Consider the following 16,084-nt stretch of genomic DNA (forward strand, 5'->3'; position numbering starts at 1 on the left):
GACTTTGCCAAAACGGCCTCTAGATTCATTTGTTTTCCGTTTTCAGTCTGGCTTTCGTCAGTGGCGATGAGTCCATCTTTGTTAATGTTTGAATATAATGAGGCAAATGCTCCTGTATAATGGAGAGTCAAGGCTGTGAGCTTGCCTCCACCCAGCAAAATTATTCAAACCAATTGAACATCCCTAGTTAGCGGACCATCAGAAATACCACAATTGGCCATTAGCTGTGAGGCATTTGTAAGCTTTTCTACAGAGAAAATCCTGTCACTCTGCCAGGACACTGAGGTTGATGCAGTTAGTAAACTGGAAGCCCCTTGACTGTCTCAAGGTCCAGTTTTGGACCACTTCAGCATTCTCTCCTTGACCAATGTAGACAGAGATCTGACAGCTGATCGTTCAACCACTTGCCCTCTTGACCCATGCCCCTCCTGGCTGGTGAAAGCAAGTGACAAGAGGGTGCAGGCTCCTCTTTACTGGAGAAGGCAGGGACTTTACTGGAGAAGTTGAAGGAAGCAGTGGTCAGACTGCTTTTGAAAAAAAAATGCTGGACCCAACCCACCCAACCAACTACCACCTGGTTTTGTATTTGCAATTCCTGGGTTAAGTTGTTGAGCATACAGTCACAATATAGCTACAGAGCTTTCTATACAGAGGTATAGAGCACATTCAACCAGGGCTCTCCCAGCAGCAATGGCTCCAGACTGAGGACCGAATCAGGTTCAAGGTCTTGGTTCTTACTTTTAAAGTTTTAAACATTCTGGGACTATCGTACCTGTGAGACTGTCTCCTCCCCTAAGACCCTCAGAGAAGCCTATGAGCATGCATACAAAACCTGCTCAAGATCCCTAGCCCCAGAGAAAACAAACTGGCCTCAATCAGAGCCAGCCCGGTGGAATGCTCTTCCAGGCAAGTTCAGGGTGTAAACTGCACGGATCTTTTATTCCAATCCCAGGTCGATTCAGTCCCTGCCCTCTACACAGAATGCGATTTCTGTTTTGATTTTAGGTGATTTAAATTTTCTTTCTGCAGCAAGAAGGATTGATCCGGAGTGATCCTACCTTTATTGTGAAATATCTTAGAGTGCTTTTAATGCTCAATATTTTAAGAATCACATTGAGAAAGCAGGCTGTTTTGAATCTGGGCTCTCCTCTGTGGTAGAGACCCCTTGATTGGCCAAAGGTGCCCATGTGACAAGTTTGCCTTAAAGGTGAAGCACTTAATTTCTCTCAACTTCTGTCGGTCTTGGATTTTTTCCTCTTTCTTCTGCCTTCTTCGATCCTCTCCCCCCCTCCAAGAAAAGAAAGAGGCTCCCTGCTGGGCTCCTCTCCCCTCACTTCAAAAAAAGAGAGGCTTGGCTCCTCTCCCCGTTCTGAACTACCCTAACCACATGCATAACACTTTCCTGTTTAAATGGGGGGGAGAGGAAGACCCGAGTTCAAATCTATCTGAATTCAACAGGATTGACAATGGAATAAGCAAAGTAAGTACACACTCTGCCCAGGATCCTGCAGAATTTAACATAGTTCTGCAGGGCCTGCAAGCAGAGCTAATCCTACAGGCCAGTGGTTGAGATCCTCAAAATATCACCAATAGCTATCCTCTCTATGAGCACACAAAATATTCAGATATTGAAAGGTTACCTGTATGTCATAAAACTGTAGCACTTTACCCCCTCTCCCCACCACCACTACTGAAAGAGAAATGATTTTCCTAGGATTTAAAATGTTTTAGGTGTTTAATTCTTTTAATTCAATTATGTTTTTTTATTATAGATGTTGTAAGCTGCCCTGTGCCTCCAGGATATAAACAGGTATTTTGTGAGCAGGGAGGCCAGCATTTCTACCATATGGAATAAATTCAAAAATCTAGAACTTAATTAATTCCTGCACTCTAGTATCTATCTATAACAAAGAGAAAAGATAACCCAATACTTTAGAACTATAACTCTGACAGATCACCTAAAAGAATGATTTAATAAAGGAGACTATGAATCATGTTCTCAAAATCTGAACTGAGTGAACAAATGCTGTTGTTTGCCAACAAGGCACTGTTGGTCATATTTGAAGATCAGGACAGTGTACAGGGAAGAAGTTGCTCTAAAGTCATATCCCAGCCTCATCATTATGAACTATGTCCATAGCCTCTGCCTCTGGAACACTGCTGGTAATTGGCTTCCTTTCATTGTAACAAAAACCTATGCTGTACCTTTGATATAAAACATTATGTAGTCTGTCTAAGAAATAAGAAAATGTTAATAAAGGAAGGAGGGAAAATTTGAGAAATGGAAGGATGAATGACATCTACTATGAACATTAGTTATTGTTTAACAGTCGCTAAATAAGCCCGCTGTTTCAGAAGCCAACACTTACTTTTACTGCAGCCAAATAGATTGTCGATATCCAAATTACTAGCATTGGGAACACAGTGGTCACATTTTGAGCCAGTTACAAATAGTTTACACACACATTGTCCGTTAATGGGATGGCAAGTCCCATTAATGGCTCCAGCAGGATGACAATTACAATGCTGACATCTATAAACAAAAACAAATCAAGAAAGTAATGAAAGCTCATCAACACTTCAGTCAAACACAGTAGGGCATAATTCACTGGTTTCTCTTGAATCACATAATTATGCATTGTGAATAAATAAACCACAGTCCTGGTTTAGGTTAACAAAAATCTCATTAAAGGTTTTAAAAATATTTATTTAGATATTTATACCCTGCTTTTAAGACCAAAGATCCAAAACAGCTTAACATCATACTTATTCCCTCCATTTTACCTTCACAACAACCACACATTTACCTTCACAAATCCACACATAGATTGGATTACAAGAGAATGACAGGCCCAACATTACTTACTGAGCTCCTACAGCAGAAAAGGGATTCGAAACCTCACAGGCTCCTTTAAGGTTGCCAACCTCCAAGTGGTGACTGGGGATCTCCTGGAATTACAACTGATCTCCAGATGACAGAGATCAGTTCACCTAGAGAAAATGGCTGCTTTCGAATGTAGGCTATATGGCATTATACTGCCCAAACCCTGCCCTACTCAGGCTCCACCCCAAATATCTCAAAATATTTCTCAATTGGGAGCTGACACCTTGACAAGTCCTTGGATGTTCCCCACTGTGCAACTGGCCTTGGACCTGCAGCTGGCACAATGCATCATAGCCAGAATGTTCCCAGGGAGGAGCTGCCAGGCATACAGGTGGAAGGATAACTGAAGAATATCAAAAGTAGGTTGGATGGTGGTATTAGTTAGAGGAGGCAAGAAAAGAGGAGAAACCTTGGAATTTTCTGGGAAAGGAAAAGGGAAATGGGAGACGGGGAAAATGAGATACCCTGTACAACTCCTTGTGAATGCCCCATTTGCACAAATATATTGCAATTTCAGCTCTCTGAAAACTGTTATTTATCTCCAGCTTAATTATTGCACTGTAATTGGAAAGTAACAACTGTCCCCCCAAAAAATTATTGTCCTAAGTGAAGTAGATATTAAACATGTTAAATGATTGGGGGGAACAGTTCACAAACATTTGAACATTGCAACTCTGTCTCCCTTCTTAAAGACTGCCTTTAGTAACTCTTACTGTGTGATCTCTTGAGCTCAACACCCTTTAAAAGACTGATAAAAGCCAAGGAAGCAAAATAAGCTGCAAATTTGTTTTATGGAGTAATATCCCCTTGGGAATAAATAAAAACATTCTCTCTTGGAAGCAATAATACGGCCTCTCTTTTCACTTTCATAATCAAGAGAAAAGGGTGACCCCCCACACACACACACATTGTGTTAAATTCTTCCATCTACAAAAAAACTGGATCCAAATTTCCTTTCAGGCAAAGGTTATGTTTAGAATATTTGTCATAACTGCAGAATATTCTTTAAATTCAATAATGGAAGATTCAAATAAAAAATCAAGTGCCATTATAGGATGGTCAAAGATATCAATTACTAGTCGAAGCAAAAGGTGGCTTGCATTCAGAAATCAGCTGTCACAAATAAAATCATTAAGGTAACCTTTTCATTGGAACCACCCATACATTCCACTCCACCCCCACATCATGCTTGAATTAGTTACTTTTCCAATTTTCATTTGTTGTTCTTATCCCATTTTTACATCATTTATGCACAACTGATGTAAAAATCAGCCATCAGTTTTAATTGGTAATATTTCTGCCCTGGGCTTTTCCCAATTTTTTACTTATAGCACCATAGGTTGTTGTGGTGGGCTGTAAAAAGAGATACAAAGGGATTTGACCCAACCTTGAGTTCACTTTAGCTGTTATACTTTCTCACGTTTGCGCAGTCAAATTCAGTTCCCCTGCTTTAAGGTCCTGGAGGATTGCATACTCAGACCTGTGGCCTTGATCATGTATGGTATATTTTTCTGAAGCCCAAGAAAAGAACCTCTAGTCTTTAGCAGATCTTCTGAGCACCTTAAATATCATCCTTTAGAGTCTAAGTCTTTCTTCCATTTGCATCCCCCTTTATCTGGTGTGGTGATGGTCCACTACTATATAGTGCTTTCCTGTAGTACTAGGTGCCTTTTGGTTTTAAAAAAAGATGCTGGTTTTGTAGGAGCAAAAGGTCCTCGTGCATGAGAAATGTGCACCACAGTAGAGGCTCCTGTAATGCAGCACAAACAAAACCAAAAGCTCCAAGCTCATAACTTTGTGAGCTTTTGTATCTTGGATGTGAGCTGTCCATGACTTGCACAACAATCAGGGAAATACTTTTAAGTTTACAAAAGTACAAATTATGAAATAGAACTAGAAAGTCACAAAAATGGGTCTCACCTCCCAGTTTCAGAATCAAATCCATAATACAGGGCTTTACAGTGATCACAGCTCCTCCCTGCTACAGAGGAATCTTGGCAAGTGCACTGGCCAGTGAGACTGTCACAATTGACCACATCTACTGAACCCGATGTGTGGCATGAACAGGGAAGGCAGCCATTAACACTGTGCAGAGAAACATAAAAACCTAATAAAGGGGGAAAGTGTAAAAATTCAGTGAACATAAGCCTGCAAACAAAACAGAACTGTGGATAGACATCATACAGAAATGGGATAAGTGGTGGCAAACTTTAAAGATTTCAAGAAGTTATTTCCCATATATTGTATTTAATATGATAAATGTCTTTCTCTTTCTGTCAGTTTGCTCATTTGGGATTATGTAAAATGTGCCAACAGAAATAAGTCTACAAGTGAATGTACAGAAATGATTTAAAACAATCTTAGATATAGTGATGTACTGTAATTTCATGAAATTTGGGTTTTGCTACATATCTACATGTAATGAGCCTCTTGTGGCGCAGAGTGGTAAGGCAGCGATATGCTGTCTGGAACTGTCTGCCCATGAGGTTGGGAGTTCGATCCCAGCAGCCGGCTCAAGGTTGACTCAGCCTTCCATCCTTCCGAGGTCGGTAAAATGAGTACCCAGCTTGCTGGGGGGTAAACGGTAATGACTGGGGAAGGCACTGGCAAACCACCCCGTATTGAGTCTGCCATGAAAACGCTAGAGGGCGTCACCCCAAGGGTCAGACATGACTCGGTGCTTGCACAGGGGATACCTTTACCTTTACCTTTTTACTACATGTAACTTTTTGCTTTAATCTCCCACCCAATTAGCACAGAACACTCAGGGAACATAACGCCAATTTCCAAAAATAGAAAAATTACTCCTCCCCATTTGATCAATTAAAATTCAAACTTACAATGAACTTACAATAATAAGGTATGTATTAGCTTATGAGTTTACCCTCATTTCCTGGAACCTTTAAGGGGAGGGAATTTTAAGTGACTCTTTACACAATCTGGGGAGGGGGAATCCTACTCCACCTAAAGCCAAAGTGGGATTGCAGAAAAGGGCAAATGGAAATAATCTAGCAAACGTAAGCAATGCCATTCTTTTCAGTTTCTACTGTCAATGGTACATTTTTAGAAGCACAAGAGAGTAGCATCAATCTTTGCAGTTCCTTTTCAAGGACAAAAGTAGCCCACTGGCCCAGAAACTCCTGGAATCATTTCTCCACCTATCCTAGCCTGGTCTCTGATTAAGTGCCTCCTACCAAGGGCCAGCAAGTCAGGGTCAGATAACACTAGGGAAGAAACTAGAGGGGGATGCCATATTTATTATAAAAATCATTCTTAAATTTAAAAAAACTTAAAGGACATTAAGCATCATTTTTAACATCTCTCCAAATCTCTGCAATACAGCAGAGTTCTAAGTGTCCTTTTTTATTGTACAATATATAATACATTCATTTCAAAATAAATGTCTTACTTTAAACTTTGTAAAATTAGACTTTAGTGCATGCAGACTAACTATATTCAGGCTTCTGAAGTCTAATCACATTAGCCTCTAGAGTGACAGAATTCAGCTCACAGTACTTTAAAAATCCTTTTTTCTTTTTTTTACTACAGTGAAATCACTTTCACACCAGAGGGGAGGGGAAAGGAATCATGGAATCAATGGACCATTAACAGAAATATTTTACTATCATTCCCTTACCTGGTTTACACTTACTACACTGTCTTCCATGATGGTAAGGTGAGCAAACACATTGTCCATTGATTTGGTCACAATTCGTTCCCGGCAATGTGCCTACAGGATCACAGTCACAAATCTCACATCCAAGAAGGTCTCCACTAGTGAATTTGTACATCTGAGGCATGCACTGGTCACACTGAAAGCCTGTGAAACCAGTTTTGCACAGGCACTGTCCAGTTGATTTCTCACACAGCAACGAACCATTTATGGTTCCAGCCTTATCGCAGTTACAGGGCAAGCAGACAAAAGAATCATTTTGCTCCACCCTATACTGCTCATCTAGGCAGTTGTCGCACTGCCTTTGCCCAAAGTTAGGTTTACAGGTACACTGTCCTGTCTGAGGATCACACACAGTGCCAGCAACAGATCCCCCTTCATGACAATTACAAGGCTTACATCCAGAAGCATCCAGCCCATAAAAGTTATCCATGCAGGTATCACAATGAAGTCCTTTGACATTTTCTTTGCAGTTACATTGGCCAGTCAAAGTGCTACAGAACTCACTCATCGAGCCATGGACATGGCAGATGCAAGGTTCACATCCGTCTTTGTTAACCCTTTGGAGGAGTTTGTACCCAAAGCTGCACTGATCACACTGGAGACCTGAAAAGAGAATTGATGTTCCTATAAATTAAGATGGAAAGGGACCTATGAAACAAGGGCCTCACATTGCAAAGTTTCAACCAGAGTAGAACTGAAAGCTTCTGCATTTGAACTCTAGCTGAACCCTGCTGCAAAACAGCTCATTCCCAAACATCAGCCTATGCAACCCAATTGACATCTCACCACAAGTTGAAGGATAAGAGGAAGATACCTGAGGAATACGCAGCTCCTGGTGATTCAGATAAGCAACCCCCAAGCCAAATGCATCAACAAAACCTGGATTAGAAAACAACCAGCCAAAAAGGAAACTTCCTTTTTAAATTTCCAACCCATTTGGCTTTCTTTAGATTATAATACAGAAATAAACAAAACTAAATTACAGAAATATTCATGGATAGCAATAGAATTAATACAGTACTTCCACGTGCTTCATATATATTATCTCAGTAATCTTTACATCTGCCCTGAATGGTCTAAAACAGTATTTTTATACAATTGAACACAACTCACACAGTGTGTGCTCTATTCTCCATCTAATACACCAAGTTTCCTTCAGTTCACTTCACTAAACCCCTAAGATCTGTTGATGTCAGCTGTACAGGAAGATATAGTAAACAGGCTATTCAGCTTCACAACTGTCAGGGCATTGTTCAATCACATTGCTCCTAAAATTTCATTTTACTGGTCAATGTGAAATGTTCAATTTTTAATTACCGAAAACAGAAAGACACAAAAACAAAATATAGCAAAATAGTAGCAAGTCTAAAAGTATGTTCAGGACAATTGTCTTTTACCTGCTACATGTGCAAATATTGATAAAGTTGTAAGGTGCCAGTCTTTGAATAACTAGAGGTAGCCACTTATTGTTTCATTATTGTAACAGCAATCTTTTAGCAAGAGTAAGGGCCCTGAGAAGCCATCTTCAGAAGCCATCTTCACTGACCAACAGTTAGTTTCCAGGACACAGGCAAATAATTTAAAAGTACATATGCATCATCAAAGATCAATAAATACTCTAATACAAAATAGATACAATTACTTCTTCCCGAAAGTCCAGGTAACTGGAAAATCCCAAACCATATTTAACATATGAGTTTTGTATGTCACAGTACCAACAATTAGACTCTTTACTTAGTTCTTTACTAAAAAGTCACTGTGATACCCAGTTTGTCCTCAACATAACTTTTTGCTCAAATTACAGATTAAGATCCACAAAAACAATTTAGGGCCATATCTCATTGCTTTGGTGAACATGGTGATCGAGCTCCTTATTCTATTCATTTTTGAGAATGCATGTCATAGTTATTAATCAATATCAAATATTCATAAACAAATACTGAAGGTTTCTGCATTGATTCAATGAGAATGGCCAAGAGTAAGGGAAATTCTGTAATGCTTAATGCTGCAGGGCCTTATTTAGATACCAACAGATGTTAGTAAATATTGGCATTCAACAGAGGTGGAAAGTTCATTTTTAAAACTTTGAATAACAAAGAAAAAATGTTTGGTTCAAATTAATCTAGTGAATCACTAAATGAGGTTAAGTGCTCATGGCCTTAATGCTCAAATTATTGTATACTGGTTTTCAATTTTGCTAGCCTTCTTCAAAAACACAGCTGAGAGGTGGGGTGTAAGCCCTTTAACTAAATTGAATTGAACACTTGTATTCAACCTTTCCCTGGCGGCTCAGGGCAGATCACAAGAAGAGTCAATACTACATTAAAACACAGATAAAATTTGAAAAAACCATTTATTTATTTTAAAATTTTAACAAAGTTAAAATATACCAGTGGTTATTGGTATCTTTTACTAAATACATAAATTGATTTATGGTAAGATCCAAAATAAAGCAATGTTTTTGTGTAAATGCATTACTCAGTTAACATTTTAAAACCCAAACTGTTTCCTTAATGCATCAATCTGTGCATCCATGGGCCTTCTGCTCAAAGTCATGACTTTATGCTGCTTTGAGCACAACAACAAGAGTTGTTTTTTGGGGGGAGAGTCCCAATTTTAAATTTCCCTCAGGCCTTGCATCTGTATTTTTTAATCTGTAAATGATGTGACCTAGGAAACAAAACTAGAATATTACTTTGACAACAGCTAACTTGTTTGTGTTCCTCATTTTTTTTAATGATCAACCTAAAATTCTCATTACTGTGCCTTCACTTTTCTGTACCATACAGTAAATAAAATAAAAATCCAACACTGAACTAATATAGTTGGATTTTTATTAGTTATATAAGCAAAGAAAAAAATAAATGTAGTTTCCCATGAAGGGGTTTTTAAAAATCCCTAAAATGGTGGGAAATGCATTATATATGGATAAAAGCTAGAGAACTCCAACAGAAGGCAAGTTCCTTTAGCAGTGATGAATGGCTCACCTAAGGCATATCATTTAATTTCAATAAGGAAAATAAAAAAGGACTACTATTGCCGCAAATTTTAAAAATAACTGTATTGTTAACAAGAATTATGACTCATTTTGAACTATTAAAATTGGTCTACATGGATTCATATCATATCAGTTTTAAAAATATGTGCAGTGCTTATTTGAATATGCCATACATATTCCTGACAGGTAATCTATTCCTAACGATACTGAGAAAGGCCTACAGGGCATCACACTCAATGTTAACAAGTACCGGGGAGTTAGCACACTTGGCATTTAATTCACATTCTTCTCCCTTTTTTATTCTAGATGAATGACCTACTTTAATAAAATTATTGGTGCTAATGTATTTTACTGGTGATAGGATCATTAGTAAGATTTAACAGTTGTGCTAACTCTAACAGCTCATGCTCCATAACATTGCAGTACTTAGTTACATTTTCTGTTATCAAGCTTGTTTAAACAGATGCAGTGACAACAGACTCTAAGGTTCTTGTAAATCCAGTAGTTTTTTTTAAGTCAATACATATATTTATGCATCTACTGAGTACATATCAAAACAATACATTTATCCTGTTCAATCATAAACACTAGCACCCCCTGTCCTTGTGACAAGTGCAGACAAGAGGGAACATCTGCAAAAATAAAGGATGAAGCTTCCCCTTCCTGTTCAAAAGTTCTAATTTGAAAAAAAAACAGGGTTGCATTTACCTGTAATTTTGATCATTGAGTGTCTTCTGTGCAGGCACACATTGGGACAGTGCATGTGCAGGCCAACCACAGACACAAATTGTCTAGGTCTAGAGCAGCTGACCCCAACCCCCAGTCCAGAGACCAGTCCCGGTCCGTGGATCAGTCAGTACTGGGCCGTGGCTCCTCCTTGTCCTCCTCCCTGGCTGCTGCCTTGGGGGCTGCCCTGCCACCCTGCTGCTGGCTCACCTTTGGTGCTCTCCGGCTGGGGCTCCCCCTCGGCATGGCACTGCCCAGCTGCTGCCGGCAGCACCCCCCAGCGGGTGGCAGGAAGTCAGGGGCGCCCACGGGAAAGCAAGTGTAGCAGGGACTCAGGCAGCGGTGACGTCCCTCAACAAAAGACTACCCCCCCCCCGGGCCTCAGTAAAATTGTCAAGCGTTGACCGGCTGGGGACCATTGCTTTAGAGCACTAGAAGGGTGCCCCTCCCCCACAGGAAGTAAGGTGGTGTTTCCTTGCTGAAAGCTTCATGCGCTATGAGGGAGATGTATCCCCTTCCATTAGCTGACAGGCTGGATGGTATAGGGCCAATCAAGACATTACTCAGTTTTTTGGCTATAACAAGGCCACAACTTTATTTGTTGCCAACACCTCCAGTAGGAGAGTTGGCCTGATATGGGGAAAGAGCCCACCATCGCAGCCATCCAGCTGTTGCTCAGGGCTCCAGAGGCACCCTAGGCCTGCCACCTTCCCAGCCAGGAGAGTAGGTCCTTTGTCTCTGGAGTCCCTTTCCGAGGGGAGACGGACTGTATAATGATCAACAGATTCCCACCGCATTTGACCACCACATTCACCTGGCTCCAAGCCCTGGCCTTCCAAGCCAGGTAAGGCCACACTCATTATGAACCACTCTCTCATTGAGACCCCCACCCATACTCAGGGTTGCAGTGCACAAACTGACCAAAGGCCTGGACCAAAGGCTCTTCCCCATGTCCATTTACACTGGATTGTGACAAAAACCCTACAGATAATAATTCCCATCATTAACAACAGGATGGGTGAGGGGGAAGCTGTTCTGGTGGCAACTCAGCAGCAGAGAGGCCAGGGTCCTACACATAGTGCCTTTAATAGGCACTTGAGAGCCCTGTCGTTAACTCCACAGCTCTGCACACAAACAGGTGTGCACAGATGCCAACAGGCCTAAGCTGCAGTTGTGCCTTGCTCGGCCCACCTTGCTGCAGTGTCAATCGCCAGCCGTACTTATTCAACAGCTACTATTTATTGTGAAATGCTGGAAGTTCCAGAAAGAGAGCTCACAGTAGGACAGGAAAGAGAAAATTATTATTATTATTATTATTATTATTATTATTATTATTATTATTATTATTATTATTATTATTATTATTTCGATTTATTCCCCGCCACTCCCAGATGGCTCGCGGTGGGTTACAATGTCTTAAAAAACCCATTAAAACTCCCATTAAAAGACTTTAAAATGTCACAACATGGCAGTACAATAATAAGATCCCCTTCCTACCCCCATTCCTAAAAAAAGGGGAGGTGGAGGAGAAGGAGGTCAACGATGTTCAAGAAGCCCGGGGGAGAGCAGTCGATGTACCCCAGCAGCCCCAGCCTCAACCATAGACCTGGCGGAAGAGCACCGTCTTGCAGGCCCTGCGGAACGTTAAGGGGTCCCGCAGGGCCCGCAGCTCACCCGGGAGCTCATTCCACCAGGTGGGGGCCAGGACCAAAAAGGCTCTGGCCCTGGTCGAGGCTAGGCGTGCTTCCCTAGGGCCGGGAACAACCAGAAGATTCTCACTCGCAGAGCACAGAGCCCTGCAGGGGGCATAATGTGTGTTTGCACAGAAGACACAGTTATAGGCAAGTGCAATCCTGCTTTCAACTTTGGTTTTCTCTTTAGTCCTACTTTGGAAGTGTAACAAGCTACTCTTCAAGTATTTAAAAGGCTGCCATATAGAGCAGTGGTCCGCAACCTTTCTTAGGCTGCGGACCGCTGCGCCGGGGTGCGGGGAGAGGGCGATCCAGGGCCCCGCGCGTGCGCGGCAGCCCCGGTGTAAACGCACACGCGCAGACTTGCTGCGCATCTGTGCGTGCGCGTTTGCGCCGCCGGCATGCTGGCGGCCACGGCTCCCTCTCCCCGCCCCTTCTGTTCCTGCCCCCTCCCAAAGCAAGAAGCTTGCCGGGCCGCAAGCTGATCGACCGCTTCGGCGGCCGATTTGCTCGCAGCCTGGTGAGCTTCTCGCTGTGGGGGGGAGGCGGGAAGAGGGAGCCGCAGCCCAGTGCTGAGGCCGCCACGGCCCGGCACCGGGCCGCGGATCAGGGGTTGTGGATCACTGATATAGAGGATGGAGCAGAGTTGTTTTCTCTTGCCCTGGAGGGACAGATCAGAACCAATGGGATGAAATTAATTCAAAAGAAATTCCTGACAGTTTGAGCGGTTTCTCAGTGGAACAGGCTTCCTCGGGAGGTGGTGGATTATCTATCTTTGGACATTTTTAAGCAGAGGCTGGATAGCCATCTGACGGAGAGGCTGATTCTGTGAAGGCAAAGGGGCGGCAGGTTACAGTAGATGAGCGATAGGGATTTGAGTGTTCTGCGTAGTGCAGGGGGTTGGACTAGTTGACCCTTCCAACTCTATTATTCTATGATTCTTTGATTCAAGTAGGTGATAGTGAGGGCTACATTGTAGCAAAGCATGCAGTACGGCCTCTCCCATTGCTCACTCCTTTCACAAACTAGCATCCACAGAATAACGGTATATACAAGTGTGGCAAAAGACCCAGTGGCCACTCTGCAGATGTCCAATGACAGTAATACATCTTCATAATGTTTAAATGGACTCCGGGGAATGGTGGAGGACAGGAAGGCCTGGAGGATCATTGTCCATGGGGTCGTGATGGGTCGGACACGACTTCACACCTAACAACGATGTTTAAGCAGAAGTAAATTTACATTTACTGAGATCTGAATTGCAAACTAAAAGATGTGAATCTTTCTGAAATGAATGTATTCGTTCTAAATCTGATCCACATAATATATTTCTGGTAAGGCCTTGGAGGAGGAGTGTGTCTCATGACATAAGTCCACGCAGCGCTTAATACCCACTTAGGGCAGCTATCCCACCCCTGAGTGCCTCCTGCTCCAACTGGCTTGCCTGTCTGTACAGCGGACAGCCAATCGTCTTCTGTCCCCCAGCCCTGATTACTCCCTGCTCTTCCCTGAGAGCCAGTTTGGTGTAGTGGTTAGGAGTGCGGACTTCTAATCTGGCATTCCAGGTTCGATTCTGCGCTCCCCCACATGCAGCCCGCTGGGTGACCTTGGGCTAGTCACAGCACTGATTAAACTGTTCTGACCGGGCAGTGATATCAGGGCTCTCTCAGCCTCACCTACCTCACAGGGTGTCTGTTGTGGGGAGAGGAATGGGAAGGCGAATGTAAGCCGCTTTGAGCCTCCTTCGGGTAGGGAAAAGCGGCATATAAGAACCAACTCTTCTTCTTCTTCTTCTTCTTCTTCCCCCACCCAGTTCCCTCCAAGACTCAGAGGCTGCACTTCTCTGCTGCATGAGAGCTGCCCCTGCTGGTGAGTTTCCTTCCATTCTGCAGTCTTTCCTGGGGAGAGGGCGAGGCCATCTACAGAGTTCTTCCACCCCACCCTCCCAATCTAGAGCCTGTTGTATTCCTGAATGCAATGCCCTTGGCCCCTAGTTAAATAATGAAGTTAACACCTGGTGAGGATGGAAAAAACACTGGTCAAGTAACGCCTTGATATTACTTTAGGAAGAAATCTGAGACTGGGATACAAAACTACCGCTTCAATCAAAAAATTTTTTTAAAGAGAATCTACACAGGGTGCTCCTATTTCCCATATGCTTCTGGCAGAACATGAGAACAAAGAACATGATCTCCTATGAGAGACAACTGGAACTGATGAATGGGATCACTATAACTGATTATGCACCAGCCAAATCGCCCAAGATGGTGACGACAGGGCTCCGGGAAAATCCCCGATTAGGCTCGACATCACTACCATCCCAGCCCAGGCCCTCAGAAGACCCGTGTTAAGGAAACACAGATTCTTCCGTATACTTGCGTTTACCTAACAGGCGAGGGTTAGGTTGGGCTAACCCAATGCATAATCGGAGGAGCCGAGCTTTTGAGCTTTTGGGCCCAGTTCCTTCACTGACCTATGCCATTCCCACAGGGATGCTTCTCGCCCCTGCCAGCTTTGGGGCTCTGTGGAGCTGACAGGGGCATCCCCCCACCCCCACCATGGTGGAGAGCAGCATAGAATGCAAAAATAGTATTGTAATATATATTTTTAAATTTCAACATAAGTATAATTTGCTAGGTGCCCCCAGATGTCCCTCCAAAAGTGGGACAATCTGGTCACCTTAGAATCATAGAATCATAGAGTTGGAAGGGGCCATACAGGCCATCTAGTCCAACCCCCTGCTCAACGCAGGAGCAGCCCTAACCATCCTAAAGCATCCAAGGAAAGTGTGTATCCAGCCTTTGCTTGAAGACTGCCAGTGAGGGGGAGCTCACCACCTCCTTAGGCAGGAACTACTCTGACTGTGAAATTTTTTTTCCTGATATCTAGCCTATATCGTTGTACTTGAAGTTTAAATCCATTACTGTGTGTCCTTTCCTCTGTAGCCAATGGGAACAACATCCTGCCCTCCTCCAAATGACAACCTTTCAAATACTTAAAGAGGGCTATCATGTCCCCTCTCAACCTCCTTTTCTCCAGGCTGAACATTCCCAAGTCCCTCAACCTATCTTCATAGGGCTTGGTCCCTTGGCCCCAGATCATTCTCGTTGCTCTCCTCTGTACCCTTTCAATTTTATCTACGTCCTTCTTGAAAGGTTTTAACACCTTTTATTTTATCCGAAACCAATGAAGAGTTGCAATGAGAAAAGAAATCCAAAGGAGACACTAAAAGGAAATCTCTCAATGCAGTGAACAGAGAACTGAGGGGAAAGGCCCTCCCCTCTCCTCAGATGTGGCAGTTTTGATAGGAAAACACTGTTTCATGTGCTATGGGGGAGGGGCAAATCTCTAGTGGTCTAAACTAGGAAATTCTTCTCTGCAGTTGGCCAGTTCCAAAGTGGAACAGAAGTCCAAAGATGAACTACCTTTTTGTATGAAACAATTATTGGGGGTGGGGGGGGGAGCTGGAATGCCTGCGTAAGTTCTATCTTCACACATTTTTTTTACTGTGCAAACTCGTATTTTTCTGGGTTCTGAAATGAAGGGGAACAAATGGAAATGGATGGCAGGGGGCAAAGGAACAGAAACATAATTTATGGAATATTTTCTCCTCTAGAACAATTATAAAATACTTCATAAAGTCGCCTTTTAAACTAATATTGTTCACAGCCAATTCATACTGTCACAAATTTCCTCAATCAAAGATAGCAATGTTCATGATTATGGTAGTGCTACTGTATTTGACTGGATTACAAATTAGACTCTTATTTAGTTATCAAAACACTTATTCCCCTCTCCCCTCTTTGTTAAAAGCAGTTCGGAATAATAATAATAATAATAATAATAATAATAATAATAATAATAATAATAATAATAATAGCTTATTAAATTTCTATACCACCTCCCATATGGCTCAGGGAAGTTTACATACAATTAAAATTAACAGCAGATTAGAACCAACAGAACAATAACAATACTCACAGTAAAAACATAAGTAATCAGCAGCATTTCAGTCATAGACATAGCAGTCTCCAGATTCACTGCCCATAAACCTCCCAACTGGATGTCTCTCTAGGGAGGTGCTGTTTGCTTAGGGGGGGTTGCTTAGA

The 16,084-nt window shown here is 42.4% G+C and overlaps 1 protein-coding gene across 1 annotated transcript in view; it reads right to left on the minus strand.

Annotated features, from left to right (window-relative positions):
• Positions 1-16,084, minus strand: part of USH2A (usherin) — a 684,687-nt gene that overhangs the window by 538,685 nt on the left and 129,918 nt on the right. The window contains exons 14-16 of the mRNA XM_077339259.1: positions 6,522-7,163; positions 4,805-4,991; positions 2,370-2,533 (exon numbers count right to left, since the gene is read on the minus strand). Coding sequence (XP_077195374.1) covers positions 2,370-2,533; positions 4,805-4,991; positions 6,522-7,163 — 993 coding nt within the window. The remainder of the gene's footprint in view (positions 1-2,369; positions 2,534-4,804; positions 4,992-6,521; positions 7,164-16,084) is intronic.

The sequence above is a fragment of the Paroedura picta genome, chromosome 1, assembly GCF_049243985.1.
Source record: "Paroedura picta isolate Pp20150507F chromosome 1, Ppicta_v3.0, whole genome shotgun sequence".
Lineage (NCBI taxonomy): Eukaryota > Metazoa > Chordata > Lepidosauria > Squamata > Gekkonidae > Paroedura > Paroedura picta.